This window comes from Rhinopithecus bieti, unplaced genomic scaffold (genome assembly GCF_001698545.2).
Source record: "Rhinopithecus bieti isolate Rb0 unplaced genomic scaffold, ASM169854v2 scaffold_20579, whole genome shotgun sequence".
Classification (NCBI taxonomy): Eukaryota; Metazoa; Chordata; class Mammalia; order Primates; family Cercopithecidae; genus Rhinopithecus; species Rhinopithecus bieti.
This window is the reverse complement of record NW_016810413.1, coordinates 514,226-538,403: the sequence shown is the minus strand read 5'-3', so window position 1 is coordinate 538,403 and position 24,178 is coordinate 514,226. Positions and strand designations below refer to the sequence as shown.

General features: G+C 38.9%; 2 protein-coding genes across 4 annotated transcripts in view; one reads left to right on the top strand and one right to left on the bottom strand.

Moving 5' to 3' along the window:
• Positions 1-19,487, top strand: part of FILIP1L (filamin A interacting protein 1 like) — a 279,663-nt gene extending 260,176 nt beyond the window's left edge. The window contains exon 5 of one of the 2 annotated variants that reach the window (XM_017891884.1): positions 16,340-19,487. In XM_017891884.1, coding sequence (XP_017747373.1) covers positions 16,340-19,136 — 2,797 coding nt within the window. In that variant the 3' untranslated portion in view covers positions 19,137-19,487. The remainder of the gene's footprint in view (positions 1-16,339) is intronic. The other variant, XM_017891885.1, reaches the window with a different exon arrangement.
• CMSS1 (cms1 ribosomal small subunit homolog) overlaps positions 1-24,178 on the bottom strand; it is a 384,490-nt gene that overhangs the window by 333,241 nt on the left and 27,071 nt on the right. The window lies entirely within an intron of this gene.

The window sequence follows — 24,178 nt, the reverse complement described above, 5'->3', positions numbered from 1 at the left end:
CAGGAAGCCAAGCCACACATTAACCCTCATCCTCTAACTGCCTGAACCTCTAAGTACTCTGAAATGTATTAAATTTCCCTATTTTCCTTGTTCCTTGTTTACTGACTTATGACAGCAAAACTGGAGGACCCAAAAAAGTCCTCTAAGGATCAAAATGTTTCACATTTTATACTCTTCAGACTGCTATCTATCCTGTTTCTATGGCAAACTGTGTGACTTCAGTAGTCACAGTAAAACATAGGCATCTGTTGTTGTGGTTTCTAAATTTCTGAAGTTTGAATTTCCCACTAACAAGTTAGGAAACGTTTGGTTTCCCAAGCATACCACTTTAGCCACTGCCTCTGTGTAGGCAGCCAGAGTACAAGGAGGTGAAAACCAGTGAACTTACCCATTCTGGCACACGACTGGTCCCTCCTTTGGCTTTTTATTAAATACGGTGAACTGAACAACAATTAAGGTAAGAAAGCCACGTAAAAAAGGAAAGCCCTTTTTTTTTTTTTTTTTTTCTTTTGAGACCGAGTCTCGCTCTGTCGCCCAGGCTGGAGTGCAGTGGCCGGATCTCAGCTCACTGCAAGCTCCGCCTCCCGGGTTCACGCCATTCTCCTGCCTCAGCCTCCCGAGTAGCTGGGACTACAGGCGCCCGCCACCTCGCCCGGCTAGTTTTTTGTATTTTTTTTAGTAGAGACGGGGTTTCACCGTGTTAGCCAGGATGGTCTCGATCTCCTGACCTCGTGATCCGCCCGTCTCGGCCTCCCAAAGTGCTGGGATTACAGGCTTGAGCCACCGCACCCGGCCAGGAAAGCCCTTTTTTAAAAAACAACAAAAAAAACAGAGGCTTAAAAAAGTTTTAACTTTTTGCTCAGAATAAGTTCTCGAAAAGGATACACACTTTGTAATCTACTTTTTAAAAAGAAGAGAATAAAGGAAAGAAAAGCAGCCCACCGAAGAGTAAGGACTAAGAGAAGGAATCATACTAAATCCTCCAAATACCCACATGCAATATCTGAATGAAAATAACCTGTGACCTGGGAAGAGAAAAAAGGGACTAATGGAGGTTAAAAACAAAATTTAACAGCTACATTGGAATGATTTTCTAAAGAATCATTCCTGGATTCTTTAATCTGCTAAAATACAAAAGGATCATTGAAATATAAATGGATTGTGAGCAATAAAAAAAAAAAATTCTTAATAAGATAAAATACATACACACATATTTCTAAGGATACATATATATACAGTACTATGCCCTTGAAGTCTGTCTGAGAAATAGCTGCCTGTTAAAAATATTTTCCAAGAACTTTAGGTTCCTTGAAATGTTCTATAGAAATAGTATTTATGACAAACCCACCTCCACTGGGGAACATGAGATGTTATTACTGGCAAAGTTACAATTTTTTAAACCATCCAAAAATAATTATGAATTTATGCCAAATGACGAAACTTGCTATATTATTATTATTATAATGACTAAGAGAATATTTGCTAATGTCTCAAGATCAAGGCTCAAAGTAGCCATAAACCTACAGGAAATACTGTGACACAATACTGGATTGCTAGTGGTGGTGATTTGGGATCTTTGACAGGCAGAATATTACAACACACAAATTTCACTGGAGAGGATGGCTCATGAGATATAATGTATGAGATAGGAAGTGTGAATGTATAAGTAATGGGGTGAGAAACAGGATTTGGAGTAAAATCTACACTGGCATTCTGGCTCTGCCAATTACTACCAGGACCTGTGGCAAATTAACTTTTTTGAGCCTGTTCTTATTTGTAAAATAAGAAGACAGTAATACCTGCCTCCTATGACTGGTTCCAGGACTAACATGGTACGTGGCATATAAAAATTGTTCAGCCAGCTGTTATTCCTAGACTATAGAGAGGAGGTCCTACTGTATGTCTATTGCTTAGTTATACCCATACTTTCAAATATGGTAGCTATTTCAAAAATGGAAGAGGTATTTGTTCAAATATTTATTGAACCCCAATTAAGTACCAGGTACTGTTCCCTACCAGAAATACAGTATTGAATAAAACAGACCAATGATTGACTAATCATTGAATAAGATGCGTGTGTGCACATATACACACACCGCTACCTGCATGAAGTTTACATTCTAGTAGGAGAGACAGTCAGTAATCAATAAATACATAAAATATAGTATGCCAGATGGTACTAATGAGGTGAGGGGGAGTCCAGTGGCTCCTGGGGAGACAGCGAGCACAAAAGCACACCATGCTGTGTTCTGTTTGAGGAACAGCAAGGAAGCTGGTGAGTGGGCAGAGGAGCAGAGTGAGCAAAGAGGAGAACAGTAGAAGGGGTCAGGGAGCCAAGTGGGTGGAGCAGAAAGCACGGGAATGAACAAATGAACACTAAAAACATGGTATGGGATAAGAGGAAACTCTTCTGAGGTCAACATTTTTTTGTCTGGGGTTTCTAGCAGATAACCTTGTGGTTAGGTAGAAAGGAACACAGACTTTGCAGCCAGTGAATTTTTATTCTGGTCTGTTACCTGTACTGTTTGGAAAATTATTTAACCTCTGTAAATTTTAGTTGTTTGGTTTCTCCTCCATATGCAAAATGAGAATAGTAATACTTACCTTATAAAGTTGCTATAAGTATTAAGTGAGATCTAGTGGCACAGAGTAGACCTTCAATATGCTTACTTCCTTCTCTTTATAAGCCAAGTCTCACGCTGGGAATTGGAGTGTACACTCTAGTTCCAGTTCCAGGGCCACCATAATGATGGCCTTGCATGGTATTTAATCTGCCTGGGCCTCAGTTTTTCAACTAAGAAAATAAATGCAGGTGCTATACATAGACATGATAAAGATAGATATATAACACTCAAGGTGTTGTTATAAGTCAAATAATCTTACTGTTACAATCTATCTTAATAATTTCAAAACAGCAAAAGTGTATGTCTCCCATACCTCCTATATATTAATTCCATTAAAAATAGATCCTACAAAGTTTAATTTCTTTAGCATGAAGTTGTAAAGATGTATTTAGTGATCACGTTTATTTTTATTCCCTTTTCCTGTCCCTGCTTAAGAACACTGATCTAATGGAGAGATCTCCAACAAATGTTTGGCTGCAAAAAACAAGATGCTGAGGAACAGTGTTTGTAAGCTACTTTTGTGTAAAAAGGGGAGAGCATAAGAATCTTTATTTATATTTGCTTATTTACTCATAAAGAAACTCTACAAGTACATAAGAGAAACTAATATCAGTGATTACAGTTGGGGAGATAAACGATGTGGTAAGAGGAAGACTGTTCCTAGTATATCTTTTAATACACACATTTTGAAATATGTATCAAATATTTAGGAATACTAATTTAATCTAAAAATCCACAATTGAAATTTAAAGAGTTAAAAGTACACAAAATAAACTGCAAAATTAATTATCCAACAATATGAAAACCCCAAATGACCTATTTCTCAGACAGCTAGGGTATCTTTCAATCTGTTGCTTTGTATTTTCTTCTGAAGAGCCTCAAAAAAGCATTATAAAAAATATCCTTGGGGCCCGGCGCCGCGGTGGCTCAAGCCCCTGTAATCCAGGCCACTTTGGGGAGGCTGCAGATGCGTGGCATCTACGACGGTCAGGGAGCTCGAGACCATTCCTGGGCTAACACGCGTGAAACCCCAGTCTCCTACTAAAAAAAAAAAAAAAAAAAAATACACACACAAAAAAATATATATCCTTAATAGTCTTCCTGACATTTTTGACTATGGAAACCAAGCTCAGGAACAGTATATACAGTGTACTAACCCAGTCAACCCAGCCTGACTTTGAGTCCCCAAGTACAGGAGTCCCCAACCCTAGGGCCGAAGACCAGTATACCAGTCTGAGGCCTATTATTGGGTCACATAGCAGGAGGTGAGCAGCAGGATGAGGCAGCATTACTGCCTGAACTCTGCCTCCTGTCAGATCAGCAGCAGCATTAGGTTCTCATAGGAGTGTGAACCCTATTGTTAACTGCACAGGTGAGGAATCTAGGTCGCATGCTCCTTATGAGAATCTAATGCCTGATGATCTAAAGTGGGACAGTTTCATCCCCAAACCATCCACCACCACCCTCCCCCAAGTCCATGGAAAAACTGTGTTTGACAAAACTGGTCCCTGGTGCCAAAAAGGTTGCGGGACTGCTGCCCAAGTAGACCAAGTCTGTGAGTATCTAAATCCAGCAGACAAAGTACATATTCACATCCAAAAAATGAAGAGCAGGAGTAAGATGAGCAGAGCATCAGTGAGGCTTTGGGAAGGTCAACTATTAGCATTCATTTTGATACGCTGGCATTTCATTGGATATTGAACATTCACAGCATCATTCTCTTCCAGGAAGGGAGAAGAGCTGTGGAGTAGATCTGTGAGCAAAAGAGAAATGGAAGACAGTGGCTGATCCCAAATACATTTGAGTAGCAGATAATTAAGAAGAGTTATACAGGCCAGAGACAATGAATGAATACAAAGAATCTTAAGTCTACCCAAAAATGATGCCCTAAAATAGTGACTTCTCAACCAGACTCAATTTCTCTGCAATATCTGGAGACATTCAGTAGTTGTCACAACTGAGTTGGAGATACTGTGTTACTCCTGGCATTTGGTAGGTAGAGACCAGGGATGCTGCTAAACATCCTACAGTGCACAGGACAGCCCCCACAACAAAGAATTAACCAAAATGTCAACAATGCTAAGGCTGAGAAACTCTGACTTAAAATGACAATCATTATAACTAACCATGTGCATAGCTGAAAAGATCCACGAAAAGCCTTAAAATAGATCGCAATAAACATTATGTAGTCATATCTTTCATTCCAATGTGATTTGTGCTATTTTTCCCCCAGCTGACCCCAACTTTAGGCCAGCACATTGTGACCGATGTGCTCATCTGTGTTGTCTCACTGTCCTACTTTTTTTTCCAATATGGCAAGCAAGTAGCACTTTTATTTTTAAAAAATTTTATTTGATTTTTTAAATGAAAATTAGAACTATATTTAGGGCCTTCAACATGATGTTTTTATATCTAGACATCATGGAATGGCTAAATCAAGCTAATTAACGTATTTGTTACCTTACATACTTATCATTTTTTTGTGGTGAGAACATCTAAAACCTACTCTTTTAGTACTCACCATCCTACTCCTAATGAGAACTGACATGTATTGTGCCAGGCAGTATGATAAGGACTTTTTGTATGGATTGTTTTTTATTAATCCTCAGAACAACCCTATTGTGAGGGAGGCTCTAATATTATCCCCATTCTACAGATGAAGAAAATGAGACTTGTAGGGAGGTTAAATTGCTTGCTCAAGTCACACTAGATAGAAGTTGGAAAGCCAGGATTCAACTGCAAAAACTGAACTCCAGAGTCTGAATTTCTTGCTCTGTACTGCCCTGCCCTGCCTCCCATAGTTTTCTACTGTCTCACTCCTATTGGTGCTTCGGTGCTGGAGAGTGTACATGCTGTCAGTCATTCCACCTGCCCTTTGCCACCTGTACTGTTTACTGAAATCTCTTGCTGGGGTAATAGGGAACAGGCAGTAGGGAAGACATCAGTCCTGCCTTAAAGAAGGCTACCTTGGGCAAACAGACGAGATACAGAAGAATGCAGATCACAGAGTACAAAATCAACTGCAGAGAGAGAGAAGAAGGAATGGAGACAATGAGACACAATGAAAGTGTTAGGAACCTGAGGACAAGCCCAGGAGCACCATCATCACGTTGCATGTAAAGGCAGCTCTGCATGCCATGAACCAGGAGGCACTTTCAGGAATACACATACATCTGTGATAACACAAGGCATCACACGCTGAGTGGCTTTTTGAATACTTCTCCCTAGAGGGACAGGGCAGCCAGGGGAAGGCATCATGGCTGTGGAAGGCCCAGGTAGGCTTTGGAGGATTAAGGGACATCTACTTGAAACTGTTAGTCTGACAAAGACCTAAAGTCTCAGTCTGTTGGAAGACAGGCAGATTTTTTTGGGAGGGTGGGGGTGTATTAGCAATCAAAATGGAAAGTATGGAAAACAGGAAACTTTGATTTAAGGAAGCTTTTCTAAATACTCAAGAACCCCAATTCAGAGTGGTCGTGGGAGCGGGCGGAGCGGGGAACAAAAGAAAAGTGAGAAAATGAGTCGGCTCTCTAGCACAGCAGTGTATTCACAGTAATTAACTTTTTAAAAGTTCCTTCTTGATAGATGTCATCTGAGTAAATGGCATAAAGAAAAATTCATTTGAGTAGGTATTTTTTTTTTTGAGACGGAGTCTCGCTCTGTCACCCAGGCTGGAGTGCAGTGGCCGGATCTCAGCTCACTGCAAGCTCCACCTCCCGGGTTTACGCCATTCTTCTGCCTCAGCCTCCCGAGTAGCTGGGACTACAGGCGCCCGCCACCTCGCCCGGCTAGTTTTTTGTATTTTTTAGTAGAGACGGGGTTTCACCGTGTTAGCCAGGATAGTCTCGATCTCCTGACCTCGTGATCCGCCCGTCTTGGCCTCCCAAAGTGCTGGGATTACAGGCTTGAGCCACCGCGCCCGGCCGAGTAGGTATTTTTAATAAGAAAAATTAAAAGTGATAGGAGAGGCACAATATTCATGGTATTAAATGAACATCCATTGTCCAAAGGCTCTTACTAGAAAGCTCCCTAACAATACAGTATTGCAGAAGTGAAAACACATTATTTAGATGATAATTATCCTGGTACAGATTTACATGTGCTGTACTTGTTGTCACTCCCCTGTCAGTTCCAATTTCTTCTTCCAGGCCTAGCCTGAGCACCTTTTCAAGTCTCTACCTGGCCCTTTCATAGGGGCATGGACAGTGTCTTTTCTAGCCCAGATTCATGGGCACCTCCTTTGTTCTCAAGATGAAAATATTCTTCTTTTAGCTGCCTAGCTACCCAAGCTCTGTGCCTGTGGACTCTCAGACTGGCCTTTTATTGGTTCTGGAACCTCACCTTTCAGAGACCCTTTTTCTCAGTTACTTTGCTCCCTTTTCTGCTCTTAAAAGAGTGAGATTTGCCCCAATTCCAGTCCTTGTGCTCAATTTGAGGATTTCAGTAACTCTTTTTAGAATCCTGCTTCTCTGCTAAAAGCTCCCAAGCTCCTTATAATTAATGGGTCATCTGACTATTTGCATCTTATTTCACTTCTCCTGACCTCTGGGGAGCCTAGTAAGATTAATAGTTCAGGTGATGAAGTGTCCCATTTTTACCGTATATTCCTCTGACACCAAGCTAAAGCTTCCTCTGTAACTTCATGCCCTAATTCTTCTTTCACAATGAAGGAAAATAGTATTAACCCAAATTGCTGGGTCTGGACCCATTTATGGTGTCTCTAAAGGATGTCAATGATGATGACAGGATTTTCAGTAACAAGGACATAAAGCAGACACAGATGTACACTCATATTCAACTAGCAGATGCCAAAAAAAGTGTTACTGTTCTACTGATCTTGCTGACCAAGTCAAATGAATTGTACATTACATTATGGCTATGGTATGCTGTAGCTGTAATTTTTAGAAAACCTTTGACTTGTGAGAGAAATAAAAGGAAGCAGCATACACAGAATAAAAAAGACCGGTCATAGCTATTTTTATGAGTGCTCCTAAAATTTAGACTAAACAGTGAAAAGTCCCATTGAAAAAGCAGGGAGGAAAGCAAGGAAACATAAATTATAGGCCTAATTACCAAAATCTATCTCAAATAAAGAAGCTTTCCAATAAATTCTATGTAATTACTCTACAAACTGCTAGAAATCCATGGTTATTTGACCATGAACACAGCTGCTATCAATGCAACACAATTAAAATTATGTATTAGACAAGAATTGCTAAAAGATAAAATGGGATATAATCATAACCAGGCTATCAAAGTCTAGCTGTGAGAGCAGATATAAAAATAAATAAAGGAGTGTGATGTATGCAGTTTTCTGTTTAGTAATCAACATATTAAATCAGGAAGAAAAAGTAATGTATTCAACTAGCTCTGGAATAATGAGAACAAATATTTAAGCCCATCAAAATGAAGTTACATACTTAGGACTAGGGTGACTGTTACACTTTCAAACATCTTAAGACCAAACCAGCTTTGGTTGTTACTGGGAGAATAGTGTAAGTTATAATCAGATTGATCTGTGCAAGAATACAGGCAAGTTTGGGGGAAAAAAGAACTGACAATAAGTACAGTGCCTAGAACATAGTAGCTCTCACTGTTATTTGTCTCATCAAGGTCTGAAATGAATTAAATGTCAGCTGACCTGCATAGCACTATGGATGGAACCATTTATAAAAACCAGGCAACTTAGTGGTTTCCATACCCTTATTTCAAATTGGGGTTTCAAACAAAACACAATGTCTTAATGAAAATGGTTTTGTCATTTAGGACTTTTCTATGGACTGGGAGACAGAAAATTTGAAGGCAGAGAATCTCCCATCTATGTTTGACAGTTAGCAAATGACTGGCTTTATTAATGATGGAAACATCAAAGCAGTGACTAAGCCAGTGAATTTGGGGACTTCATCAGGATGAAGCAAAAGGCTGACCAGCCTGAAGAAGCACATGGTGACAGCCCAAACCAGATGCTTTTCCAGAGAAAGACAAATTTGGCACTTATGTTTCAACTGTCTATCCTCTGGAGTAATGGCTCTTAAAGTGTGGCCCCCTATGAGAGTGAAGAAGATATCTTCACAATAACACAACCTTTTTCTCTCTCATTCTGTCAGAAGTGTATATGGAGTTTTCCAGAGGCTCCATGACATGTGATGATATTTCTCTGACAGTTAATGGAATGTGTGAAACAGATCTGAGGATACAGCTGTCTTCAATTAAGCCAGACATTAGTTGCAAAAAATGTAAAACAATGCAACTCTTCTCACTAAATAATTTTGTTTGTGAAAGTATTTTTTCATAAAAATATGTTATTTAAATTAAGAGATGATGGATTTATTATTTTTAACAAATGATTTTTTTTTTTAATTTTATTTTTGAGACAGAGTCTCGCTCTGTCACCCAGGCTGGAGTGCAGTGGTGTGATCTCAGCTCACTGCAACCTCTGCCTCCTGGGTTCAAGTGATTCTCCTGCCTCAGCCTCCCAAGTAGCTAGGACTACAGGCGCGTGCCACCACGCCTGGCTAATTTTTTGTATTTTTAGTAGACACGGGGTTTCACCATGTTAGTAGCCAGGATGGTCTTGATCTCCTGACCTTGTGATCCACCTGCCTCGGCCTCCCAAAGTGCTGGGACTACAGGTGTGAGCATGAATGAGTATTTTTAAAATCTTAGTTCAAATTTCTAATACAGTAAAGAGATAGATAAAGCCCATACACTCAAAAGCTCTTTAGGGTCCTCAAAATTTTTTGAGTGTAAAGAGGTCATGAGACCTAAAAGGTTGAGAACTACTGCTCTGAAGCCTTTACTGAATTGTGCTGGAACTATCTCCTCATTCTTTCCTAATAGCCTATAAACACTTTGAAAACAAGATCCTGTATCCCCGTTCATCTCAGGATAGCCTTAGTATTAATGATAGTCTTTGTTGTTTGTAAATTAAATGAACAAAAGTCTTGCCATATTCATAATATCAAAAACATTAAATTCAAGATTTACATAGTGAATACAGTGAAAAATTGGTTTCCTTAAAGTGACAGATGAGAAGCTAAGCTGACTCTGAAGTTATTCTCTATTTACAGGCTGATTTCTGGAACTAATAGAAACAATACAGTACCATTAATGGCTTGTGGAATTGGTTTTATTGCTTGATGATCACCCTAAGTTTATTTCTATGGACCAAGCATCTGAAAAACTGCAAAACGATCTGCGAAAACAGAAACATAATTGATGTTTTAGGGTGGTCAGATTATAGATATTTCTTTTCCACTGTCACTGCTGTTGATATAATGTTGCTTATGTAATAAACAAACATATTTGTCCAGTAGATCTCCGGACTCTGAGGAAAACATAAAATAGTCACTCCTTTGTTAGCAGAGTTGATACAGCCAAAGGAGACTGATGGGCTAGGATGTGAACATCCTAGTTTACCACCTAACCCTGTTCTCCTCAAACAAGCAAGCACATACAGTTCTAATGCAGGGATCTGAAGAAAGGAGAAAAGGACCTGTTCCAACAGTCTTGATTCTTTCTAGAGGCTCTGTAGCTATGAAATAGAGAAAATAATGTTCTTGGAGAACACTGATGGGAAACCCACTCATACCTCATTTTCTTAAATGCCTAAAAACATGTACATGGTAAATATTAGAGCATTCTCTTTAAAAATGAATAAAACTACTTAGGACAGTGCTACAGTATTTTTCACAAAAGGGAGTATTTGTTCATTCTTTAATTTATTCAAAAGACATTCATGTGGCTCCCTCTACATGTAAGGGCTTTGTGGTAGACACTGTAGGACACACAAATGAATCTGACACTGATACTCATCCTGTTCTCAAGAAGTCTGTATTTTAGTAGGGTTGACTGTAATGTACAAAAATAACATAAAATCAAAAATGGTAAGAATTATAATATAAATTATTATGGGTATGGTGTTATAGCATTTAGACATACCATGTGTTTCATATGTGTATTATATGCTGCATTATTACTGACAGTGTCTCACAGAGGAGATAAAATATAGGTGCACATCTGTGCTGACATATGTGTCTGCAAATAAAAACTGAAAAAACCCTCTGAGTGTATCATTTGTAACGAAGAACCAGAATTATGGTTAGTACCAAAGAATACTGAAGATGACAGATGTGATGTTTCTGAAAAAACAAGGAACTGGTATTGCACATAATAATAGTGATAAACCACAGTAAGTTATAACAATTCTGAGCCATAATAGAAACTAACGAAAAGCTGTAATAAGATACTGCTTTAAGCCAGTTTGGATTTAATTACCTCACTTTTGCGTCCATAAAACCAGCTTCCAAAACCCGTTTTTATTGGCGAGGATTCAATGAATGTTCCTATAATGCTGTGGTGTCAGTACTAGAACATGAATATGAGTACTCCAAGACAGTAGTCTTTTAAACTGGGGTACATGTACCCTTAAAGACTTCCTATGGGTACAGGCATGGAGAGATTTAAGGGATCAACGTCTATGTCCACCATTCATACATATCCTCTTTGTGTTCTATGAGTTCTCCTTTTCCAACAACACTTTCAAAACAAACTTCTTAGCAAACTCTTATCAAGTGGCTCTTCCTGGGTTGGAAACCCCTCTGGGGCATCAGACAAAGGGATGACTATAGAAAGCCTTAATCCTGACAGTCCTATGAGAAAAGAGCAGAGCAGAGCAGCAAGAGCAGCAGCAGCAACAGGTTCAGAACCAAACCATGGATGGAGCAGTGCCTTGTTTCTTCATCTGGGGACAATGCAGGGCAAGTCCTCATGCCTTATCTTCTAGAAATGAGATGGGTACCAGAGGGATGTGTATTTACACATTTCATTAGGTTGAAAAATGAAGTCAGACTTTTCCTGAATGACTGGTTTGGCTGTCCAATTTGTTAATGAGGACTTTCAGATTAGATGACAAATGTTAAAATATATCCTTTTACAACTATTTAAACATTGAATGAAAAAATCTAGATGCCAGTTAAAAAATGTGAAAAGGAGTACTTAGTTTTTCAACATTCTTTTAGCGGATACAAGAACAAACATTTAAAACCCCTGCTCTGAGAGATACACTTTTAAAAGAATACAAACGCAATGATAAGATTTTTTAAGCTGATAGTTCTCCATTCAGAGTGTTCTTGATAAAAATCCTTGTGTGTGGACCAGCCCTATGCAATGGTTTGTGTTCTTTGCAATGTAATGTGGGGAAATAGCACAGTAGCACAGGCTTGCTCCTTCTTGACCTTTCTGAGCCTCAATTTTCATAGCTATAAAATGGAGATAATCCCAAACCCTGTAAATTTATCATGAGAATTAGAACCGACAGATGTACAGACTCAGCTCAGTGCTTGGCAACACATCACTGGCACTAATTAAAGAATGGCAGCTATTATATAGTCTCCTATATTTTAGTCTTTGTGCTTGTGAGAAAAAACACAAATTGAAGCTAAAATCATTTAGTGCTCTTTTTGCATGAAAATGTAGCTACTGATCCACCAACTTTGGTATGCATTTCGAGTCATTTTGTTCCCCAGAAATATGAGGAATAGATTTTAGTTAATTTAGTCATATTCTCTCACCTGATATCTTCTTTGAAAAAAATGGGTGGTCATGTAGGTCAGGAATACAGCCTGTGGTACTGCAGATTGGGTATAAATCAATAACGAACAACAATTGGCAGAATTAATATTCAAACAGTACCCCATTTCCAGGAAACATCTGGCATGTAAATGGTAAAGCCTTGTTATCCACAGTCAGTCTGAGGGCCAGCAGACTTGGCATCATCTGAGAGTTTGTTATAATGCAAATTGTGAGGCCCACCCCAGACCTACTGAATTGGAGTCTGCAGTTTAACAAGATTCCTATGTGATTCAAATGCACTTTACACTGTGAGAAGCACTGGTAAAGAATAGGCCACTAGCAGGGAAGATAAAATCACCAAGTGTACATGTAATTTAGGTGGGAGCTCTCTGTTGCACCTGTTTAATTAAAGCTGAGTAAGGCAAAATGATGGAGTCTAACTTCTACTGACAGACTGACATACACACATGCCACAAACATACATATGCATAGATCAGTAGTTCTCAATTGGAGGTGACTGCCCCCTAGGAGACATCTGGCAATGTCTGGAAACATTCTTAATTCACAACAAAGGGATGCTGCTAAACATCCGGTAGTGCACAAGAAGACTTCCACAATGAAAAAATTATCTGGCCCCAAATATCAATAATGCTGAAGATGGAGAAACCCTGGCACAGGTTATTCCTGCATAAAGGCACCTAAACTGTAACTATTAATGGAAAAAGGAGTCATAATTTGACTATACAGCTTTTAGGGAATGAATTTTAGATCTGCAGAGTTCTGCACCTCAAGATCTATGCTACTTTGAAGATTATAAAAACCGTGGTTAAAAGCAATCAAAATCATTTATCTGCTTTGGCTAGCAAACCCAGAGTTCATGATAACCTGCATTAACATATAATGCAAGTATCAATGCTAAATCCTGTTAATATGCTAAGAAAAATTAATGCAGACAGAAAATTAAGTGACTGTGTTGTCTAAAGTCCATTCCTACTCAAAGGAGGAAGCAGGCTTAGGAGGCTCAACTCCACACCCTCCTCACCCTATACTTTCTTCAAGACCAAAAACTAGCCTCAAACTTCAACCTTCAAATGCTCCTGGATATAAGGCAAGAAATAATGATTTAGGGTGGCCCATTCATCACTATCAGAAGTGCTAATTCCTTCAAACTCAGTAACCAGCTCTCTTTCCCTCTCTCACACACATGTACACGACCACACAACGTGTAATAGCATTACACGCATCCAACTGGGTCTGAAACGAGTCCATCAGGGCCTCCTGCTCTCAGTTCTCACTGGATCCTTGTCCTGTGCTCCCAGGTTGATGGCTATGGGTACAGTTTTTTCTGCATATAAATTCCTGTTTACCTCCCCGACAGGCTTTACCAGACTAGACAGCTGACTGTCCTATGGTGCGCTCATGAGAATGGCCCAAGGAAATAGCAGGTTATTGGAAAACAAGTAGTAAGGAAATGCTTAGAGAAAATGCATTCAAATAATCAGAGCTTGGGGAACAGACAGGGGTGCCAACCAAATTACAAAACCATGAAAAGATGCTTATGTTTGCATCATGCTGAAAAATATGCATCATGCCCCAGGCTGCAAAATATGCATCATGTCTGCTCCAAAAACACTGAACAAAATGGAAGCAACTGAATTTTTTTCTAAACCTTTTTTGCAGGTTACTGCACTGCACTCACTAATCACCATTCCCTTTTAATACTCTTTTAATTATACTGTGAAACAGTCTTCCCTCCCTCATATCCTAAGAAAACATACCCCCTTCTCATGAAACTGAAAATAGCACATGCTACAATTTAATAAACTGAAAATACTTAAAAGTTTTTGTGAAACTGTTCTCTAATAAAATTGCAAGAACTGTGGTGTAGAGAGGGGAAAAATATTTCACTGTAATTATGCTCAAGGCATCGTCAAAACCATTAAATCGAATGAATTCTAATGCTAAGGCAGGAGGAAGAAGCACTTTGCCAAAGTTCTTTTTAACTATTTCACCACCAAAGCAGTTTACCCGTGGACGCTGCCACTGGGTTGAGAAGTCCCATGGCCATTCGAGAAGCTGCCATGCTTATCTTTCCAGGCTCTCACGTGTCTCAAATAGGGATGGGGCATGGCCAGAAACCATGGGCAAGCCTTTTGCCAAGACCTTGGATGAAATCATCATCAACCACACCCCAGCATCCTGCCTAGCATCTTCTGGATTTTACAAGCCACAGCCCTTGGGTCAGCCTCCTATTAAGTCCTCAAAACAGAAAAAACTAAAAGTGGATTCCCACAAAAAAGATGGAGAATTCTTATATGATTATTTTAAACATGTTCCTCCTGTGTAATGTAATTACAGAAAATTACAGAAAATAGCAGATTAGAATCTCAAAAAGAAGGACTCAATTTCCAAGAAGACGACCCTAAATTACTTTCCTTTTAAAATGTTCTCTCAGCCAGCACAGTGGCTCACACCTGTAATCCCAGCACTTTGGGAGGCCGAGGCAGGCGCATCACGAGATCAGGAGATCGAGACCATCCTGGCCAACATGGTGAAACCCTGTCTCTACTAAAAATACAAAAATTAGCTGGGCGTGGTGGCACATGTCTACAATCCCAGCTACTAGGGAGGCTGAGACAGGAGAATCGCTTGAACCAGGCAGTCAGAGGTTGCAGTGGGCCGAGATCGCCCCACTGCACTCCAGCCTGGCGACAGAGTGAGACTCCATTTCAAAAAATAAATTAAATTAAAATAAAATAAAATAAATAATAAGTTCTCTCAAATCCTTACACAACTTTCAAAAAGTAAGTTCTATGATAAGGATGATAGACATGCATTTGATAATTAACTCATCCCTAAGAGATAAGATACATTAAAGTATTATGAATTCTCTATACCTATCAGAATGTAAATATTCATAACTTCATCCATGACAAGTCCTTTAGTTCAATTCCTCAGGGATTCCATTCTATTTTAGCTTCTGTTTAACTGCAAAGCTATAATTACATCCTCTATAATCAGCCCATTCACAATGTAACTGAGAGTGCCACAAATTTAAAGCTTTGACCTCACTACTGAGGTGGAAGAGACAGTTTATACTACATGTAAAATACCCTCCTGTTATGCAGACAAATTTAAAACATAAAAGAAGAAAACAGCATGTCACAGTAGTCATCATTTAAGAGGGAATTATTATGTTCCTGATAACAGAGTTTCTCTTCCATCATGCTTAGCATCAGACTCTCTTCAATAAGCACTTTCCTACCAAACCCCATGCTCTTCTCAAATGTTATAAAAACACCAAACCCGAACAGATGCCTCTCAATTTTCCTCATTTAACTGTCGTCCACTATGAGGATAAGGTATATGTGAAGTGGTTCTCAGAATAATGTTGTGCTAGTGCAAACCAAGTTTTAACTGGCACAGATGTCTATCAGTGAAGTGCATAACTTCTAAGCAATGTGAATACAATTTTTCTTAACTAAGAATGAAGGAGTTGAACGTCAAACATTAATGCACCACATACTTTGGTTCAAGCAAACTATTTGATAAATATAATAACCCTATTAATAAAAAAAAGAACAGCAGCAAGAACTAATACCAAATGCTTGCCATGTGCCAGGACAATGAGAATCTTAGATGAATTACCTCATTTAATATTCATAAAAAGCCCCTGAAGTAAATATAATTATTGCCCCCATTTTTCATATGAGGAAATTGAGGCTCAGAGGTGTTAAATAACTGCCCAGATCAATTAGTTGGTAAGATTAGGGTCAGTCTTGCAGCCAGGTCTAACTGCATCATCTCAAGCTTGTGCCTATTTTCATAGTCTTCAGGCCAGACTGCCTAATAATTATATGTTACCCAAGCAATTTAAACTAAATATTCTTGCCCTTACTCTTTTACTAAGGCTCCTGGTGAAATGCAGCTGTTACCGATCAATGGTAGTCAAATAAAAAAGCAAGATAACTGTTTATCAAGATTTTCCTCTGTCATCAAATTCAGGAACTCTTTTGCATATTGTATATGAACTGACACAGTTCATACAATTACATAATTTCTAAATTACATATATATTTAATTACAGTCGATGAGTTACTAAAATATAAATCACAAAATAAAATGCACTTTACATTTTTCAGATTAAAGAAGCTAATTGATCAAGAAATCAAGTCTCAGGAGGAGAAGGAGCAAGAAAAGGAGAAAAGGGTCACCACCCTGAAAGAGGAGCTGACCAAGCTGAAGTCTTTTGCTTTGATGGTGGTGGATGAACAACAAAGGCTGACAGCACAGCTCACCCTTCAAAGACAGAAAATCCAAGAGCTGACCACAAATGCAAAGGAAACACATACCAAACTAGCCCTTGCTGAAGCCAGAGTTCAGGAGGAAGAGCAGAAGGCAACCAGACTAGAGAAGGAACTGCAAACGCAGACCACAAAGTTTCACCAGGACCAACACACAATTATGGCGAAGCTCACCAATGAGGACAGTCAAAATCGCCAGCTTCAACAAAAGCTGGCAGCACTCAGCCGGCAGATAGATGAGTTAGAAGAGACAAACAGGTCTTTACGAAAAGCAGAAGAGGAGCTGCAAGATATAAAAGAAAAAATCAGTAAGGGAGAATATGGAAACGCTGGTATCATGGCTGAAGTGGAAGAGCTCAGGAAACGTGTGCTAGATATGGAAGGGAAAGATGAAGAGCTCATAAAAATGGAGGAGCAGTGCAGAGATCTCAATAAGAGGCTTGAAAAGGAGACGTTACAGAGTAAAGACTTTAAACTAGAGGTTGAAAAACTCAGTAAAAGAATTATGGGTCTGGAAAAGTTAGAAGACGCTTTCAACAAAAGCAAACAAGAATGCTACTCTCTGAAATGCAATTTAGAAAAAGAAAGGATGACCACAAAGCAGTTGTCTCAAGAACTGGAGAGTTTAAAAGTAAGGATTAAAGAGCTAGAAGCCATTGAAAGTCGGCTAGAGAAGACAGAATTCACTCTAAAAGAGGATTTAACTAAACTGAAAACATTAACTGTGATGTTTGTAGATGAACGCAAAACAATGAGTGAAAAATTAAAGAAAACTGAAGATAAATTACAAGCTGCTTCTTCTCAGCTTCAAGTGGAGCAAAATAAAGTAACAACAGTTACTGAGAAGTTAATTGAGGAAACTAAAAGGGCGCTCAAGTCCAAAACCGATGTAGAAGAAAAGATGTACAGTGTAACCAAGGAGAGAGATGATTTAAAAAACAAATTGAAAGCGGAAGAAGAGAAAGGAAATGATCTCCTGTCAAGAGTTAATATGTTGAAAAATAGGCTTCAATCACTGGAAGCCATTGGGCAAGATTTCCCAAAAAACAAATTAAATCAAGACTCTGGGAAATCCACAACAGCATTACACCAAGAAAACAATAAGATTAAGGAGCTCTCTCAAGAAGTGGAAAGACTGAAACTGAAGCTAAAGGACATGAAAGCCATTGAGGACGACCTCATGAAAACAGAAGATGAATATGAGACTCTAGAACGAAAGTATGCTAATGAAAGAGACAAAGCTCAATTTTTATCTAAAGAGCTGGAACATGTTAAAATGGAACTTGCTAAGTACAAATTAGCAGAAAAGACAGAGACCAGCCATGAACAATGGCTTTTCAAAAGGCTTCAAGAAGAAGAAGCTAAGTCAGGGCACCTCTCAAGAGAAGTGGATGCATTAAAAGAGAAAATTCATGAATACATGGCAACTGAAGACCTAATATGTCACCTCCAGGGAGATCACTCAGTCCTGCAAAAAAAACTAAATCAACAAGAAAACAGGAACAGAGATTTAGGAAGAGAGATTGAAAACCTCACTAAGGAGTTAGAGAGGTACCGGCATTTCAGTAAGAGCCTCAGGCCTAGTCTCAATGGAAGAAGAATTTCCGATCCTCAAGTATTTTCTAAAGAAGTTCAGACAGAATCAGTAGACAATGAACCACCTGATTACAAGAGCCTCATTCCTCTGGAACGTGCAGTCATCAATGGTCAGTTATATGAGGAGAGTGAGGATCAAGACGAGGACCCTAATGATGAGGGATCTGTGCTGTCCTTCAAATGCAGCCAGTCTACTCCATGTCCTGTTAACAGAAAGCTATGGATTCCCTGGATGAAATCCAAGGAGGGCCATCCTCAGAATGGAAAAATACAAACTAAACCCAATTCCAACTTTGTACAACCTGGAGATCTAGTCCTAAGCCACACACCTGGGCAGCCACTTCATATAAAGGTTACTCCAGACCATGTACAAAACACAGCCACTCTTGAAATCACAAGCCCGACTACAGAGAGTACTCACTCTTACACGAGTACTGCAGTGATACCGAACTGTGGCACGCCAAAGCAAAGGATAACCATCCTCCAAAACGCCTCCATAACACCAGTAAAATCCAAAACCTCTACCGAAGACCTCATGAATTTAGAACAAGGCATGTCTCCAATTACCATGGCAACTTTTGCTAGAGCACAGACCCCAGAGTCTTGTGGTTCTCTAACTCCAGAAAGGACAATGTCCCCTATTCAGGTTTTGGCTGTGACTGGTTCAGCTACCTCTCCTGAGCAGGGACGCTCTCCAGAACCAATAGAAATCAGTGCCAAGCATGCGATATTCAGAGTCTCCCCGGACCGGCAGTCATCATGGCAGTTTCAGCGTTCAAACAGTAATAGTTCAAGTGTGATAACTACTGAGGATAATAAAATCCACATTCACTTAGGAAGTCCTTACATGCAAGCTGTAGCCAGCCCTGTGAGACCTGCCAGCCCTTCAGCACCACTGCAGGATAACCGAACTCAAGGCTTAATTAACGGGGCACTAAACAAAACAACCAATAAAGTCACCAGCAGTATTACTATCACACCAACAGCCACACCTCTTCCTCGACAATCACAAATTACAGTAAGTAATATATATAACTGACCACGCTCACCCTCATCCAGTCCATACTGATATTTTTGCAAGGAACTTAATCCTTTTTTAATCATCCCTCCATATTCCCCAAGACTGACTGAACTCGTACTTTGGGAAGGTTTATGCATGAACTATACAAGAGTACCTGAAACTAACTGTTGCCTGCATAGTCATATGGAGTGTGCACTTACTGTATATCTTTTCATTTACAAACTTGTATGGAAAATATTTAGTCAGCACTTGTATAAATACATTTTTATGTATTTCATTTTCCATAACTCACTTTAATTTGACTGCAACTTGTCTTGGCGAAATACTTTAACATTATAAAACAGTAAATAATTTGTTATATTTACCATTGCTTGCTGAATTTTCTTTTGGTCATTCTATGTTATATTTCTGCATGTACAATAGAATTTTGTCTTTTGCTTATAGTCTCTATTAATTCTTCCTTAAAAACAAACAGGACCTATGTCCCATTTACGGTCAACTTCTAATCACATATTAGAGGAGGGGAAAGTGGTTCAAATAAATAAAAATTACATCTCTGATTTCAAAGTGAACTATAAGATCTTTCAGAAGCAAACATAACTTCATGCTTGGGATGTATCTCAGTATCTCTAGAGCCCAGCACAGTGCTTAGACTACATTAGGAACTTAAATGTTTATGATAATAATGAAATAAAATACTACTGAATAATTTTGGTTTTCATGAGCACATATAAGCAGATGGTAAAATTTAAAAGCTCTGACATGTGATAGCAAGCCAGAGAAAGTACATTTGGAAATATAATTAACCTTGACAATCAAGAGTCGACTATATTTCTACCAGAGATCAAAATTCCCACAGAACATATATGTCTGCAATCAAATCTGGAACCAGCCACTGTGACATAAACTCCTGAACACTCTGCTTCAAAGCAAAAGAAAAAAAAGAAAATGTCATTCTTGTTTCTTACCTATGTGGTTCCCAAAATAGTCTGAATTACTTAATGTAGGTGCTACCTACCCTGCTCATAAGGGGCCTGCATTCAGAAGCTTATAGGTTTTTTTTTTTTTTTTTTAACTCTTACAGTTTTTTTTTAAACAAGCCAATAAAAGCCAAAGATAGTTATGACATAAGTTATAGAAAAGGCATATTTAAAAAAAAAATACAGTATATTAGTTGAAAGAAGTAATATAGTGTGAATTTCTTCTGTGATTATTATGCCATTTACAATATAGTTGAGAAAAACTCAGCCAAATCATCCTAGAAATTCTGATATCTGCTCCATGAGACTCCCTGTGGATAATCTATACTTCTGAGCAGAGAACAACAGCTTTCAGGGAACATTTTAACTTACAAGTATGGTCCCCAAGTCACATTCCAAAAAGACGATTTCAGACCAAGTAGCTTATTGCCATTTCCCTTTTTCTAACCTCATAACTGTTAATTTAGTGTGGTTAATTTTATTGCCAGTTATTGATTTTAAATACAATTCATTTAGACATCTAGGCAAACTGTGAAGATCTTTAAGAGTAGAAGAAAGCTTTCACAATCATCCTCCTTTCCCCTGCAAAATCAATTTCGTGATAGTAAAGCGAGGATTTGTTGACAGAAACACTTCCATGGTGACGAACTGCAACACCAACGCTATGGGCTTGCATCATCATTAAATAAATTTGGATGAAAGTTGAGGCTGCTGATGAATGAGAAAGCTTCTGTTTAAACATACTTATCTTAGGAATCAGCAGTGACCCAACTATATTACAAAATACATGATGGTCTAAATGTTTAGTAAAACTATTTTTAAGTCACCTTGGGCCAGAACTCTAGAAGGAATGGCCAACTTAATTTTAGCTCTTTCAAAACAGACAATGATAATGCTGCTGCTTCATGAGATCTTTTTCTAGTTACTGAGAGCGGGTACATGTAATATTTTGGAAGGCATCAATCAACTAGTCATAAAATTATGAACAATGGAAATCAAAAAGAATTTAAGAACAAAGTCTTCCCAACTTTGCCACATAATGGCATAAACAAAACACATGCTTGGGTGGCACTGGGGGAAACAGATAAAGAGGCAGAGATAACCAGCCAAGGGATTCCCATCACCCCAGGTTCCTCTTGGCTGCCCCAAGTGCTGGTGGGGGATGAGAGGAGGAAAGAAATCCATTCTTGGCACACTTGTAACTAATAGAGTTTGGGAGCCAAATTTGGGCTCTTCATCGGCCCACCCATTTTGAAAGGGTTCAATTTCTTATGTGAGCCACAGCAATTCTCTATAATAAAGTTAACACCGTAAGTCCTGTGTTCTATTATTATAATGCACAAATTCTCATTTAATCATTTGTTCCAGATTTTAACTACATAGAGGCTTCCTAAGTAGTTAATCTAACATAACTGGAAATTCACCAAACCTTCAAGGAACACCTCTTTTTTAGAAGTACCTCTACTGGGAGGATTCCTTTAGTATAATAATTTGTATCAGCATCAAAATAAATTTTAGAAGACAGATTAATAATGTGTACATTATTACAAGTGTTACTAATTAAAGATCATCATAACGGCAGCATAATTTCTGCAAAACATCTTTTTTTTCTATAGAATTACACCTAAAATGACACACGGTAGATATCTGGCCTTTAATTTTAAAAAGATTTCTTATATTTTTTTGTGTGCATGTGAGAGGGGAGACAGAGAGCGAGAGAGAGAGCGAGAGAGAGAGAAGAGATTGGAAGATTACAGAACTTCCTTTTTCATTAACATATAATCATAGAACTCCCCCAAAAACCAGGAAGGAAAGAGGAAGTGACACTGGAAAATCTTCAGAAATCTTCATATGAAATATGTGGGGGTGGAGGGTTGTATTCTTTGGTCCATGAGCGCTCACAGAAGACAGACTGTTTTTTCGTCTCTCTGAAAAACTCATACCAAGCTTTCATTAGTCTAAGTCCTGGCTTCAGAACCAAGTTTCATTTTACTCACATTCCCACTAACTCTTTAACTCTTTAAATGGTAGAATCCTATCACAGATTTGAATGATTTTATCATGTTTTTTCTATTTAAAAGCAATGGCAAAAGTTTTCCCAAGAGGATGCCACTGCTCTCTAGGGGCACTGACAAAAATAAAATTGTCATTCTTACTAGAAGGACATTGTGCATTACTACACTTGAATCTTTACACATAAGAAAGAATCGCAATACTTGTTCAATCAAGATCATGATAAAATTACATACTCTTTGTAAGGTCTCTACAACTATATTTTACAATGCTAAGACATTAGGCTTGGGGTCTTCATGACATCCATTTTTATTAGTCCATTTTTATACTGCTACAAAGAATATCTGAGACTGGGTAATTTATCAAGAAGAAAAGTTTTATTGACTCATAGTTCCTCATGGCTGGGGGAGGCCTCGGGAAACTTACAATCATGGCAGGAGGCAAAGCAAAGCCAAGGCACATCTTACCAGGCACAAGAGAGCCAGAGAGTGCACAGAGGAAACTGCCACTTTTAAACCATCAGGTCTCATGTGAATTCCCTTAGTATCACAAGAACAGCATGGGGAACAGCAGGGGAAACCGCCCCACGATCCAATCACCTCCTACCAGTTCCTTCCCTTGACACATGGGGATTACAGTTAGGAGATCTGACTGAGGACACAGAGCCAAACCACATAACCCATAAAGGATAAAATTACGGGATCTGAGAGATGGTCATAGAAGGGATATTTTATCAAAAATGTTTAGAGATTTGTAGTCTAAGGATTCCATGGTCTTTACTGGTTGAAGTAAAACTCCCAATAAAAACGTTTTAGTAGTTTCTTTGATTCTGAATATTTACAAAGTCAGTCTCTTTTAAAATATGTTAGACAAAGGCAGGGAAAGACCTTTAAATTAACCAACACTCTAGCTTTTTCCTATACCCTGGTTTCTGTTATTGTTCAGATTTTTTTTCCTCCAGATAATCATTTTGCTTTGTAATCCCAAGAGGAAAGATAGTCAGGAAAAAATGCATGCCCCAAAACTCTTACAGATCAGCATGTCTCAAAGTAAAATCCAAGATACCTGTATGAGAATCCCTTGATATTAAGTTCCACTCAGAGCTATCAAATCAGAATCTCTGGGGGCGGAGGCCCAGAAAGCTGCATTTTAACAAACTCTTCTGCTGGTTAGTTGTACCCTAAAACTGAACTTCAAATTTTGATCTTTTTCTGGGCTAGCAATATGCTGTAAGATACTGTCTCCCAGTGCTGGGTAGTGGCAGCGAGCTACAGCTCCCAGTCAGCCACACAATCATGGGGGTAAACAACTGATACTGTACAGCAGCAGTTCCCAATTTGGCACAGGGACTGTTTTCATGGAAGATAATTTTTCCATGGCTGGGGGGTTGGGTGGAGGGTTTCAGGATGAAACTGTCCACTCAGATCATTAGGCATTAGCTAGATTCTCACAAGGAGTGCTCAGCCTAGATCCCTCGTATGTGCAGTTCACAATAGGGTTCGTGCTCCTATGAGAATCTAATGCCACTGGTGATCTGACAGGAGGCAGAGGTCAGGCAATAATGCTTGCTTGCCTGCCACTCACCTTCTGCGTGCTGCTCGGCTCCTAACAAGCCATGGACTGCTACCAGTCCGTGGCCCAGGGTTTAGAGGCCCCTGCTCTACAGTGTGCTGTGCTGCTGGACGATTCTGGCCAATCGTAGATGTATGTAAGTGTTCTCTGAGCATGTTTAAGGTGGGCTAGGCTAAGCTATGATATTCAGTAGGTTAGGTGTATTAAACATATTTTCAACTTTTAATATTTTCAACTCACAGTGGGTTTATGTGGTTTTAACCCTATCATAAGTCAAAAAGCATCTGTATTGACAAGCACTGGCAAATGTGTTCTGACCACAGTCCCTCTGTTTAAATTACACCTGTCCTAGGAAGTGTGGCTATTCTACCCTCTAGTGGCTGGCATGACAAACAGAAGGCTTATTCTCCACGTTTTCTTTTTATTTAAAAGGAAAGCTCAATAAAAACTCCCATTTTATTGGGTGGGAAGATTCCCAGTTTTATAACTGTAGCA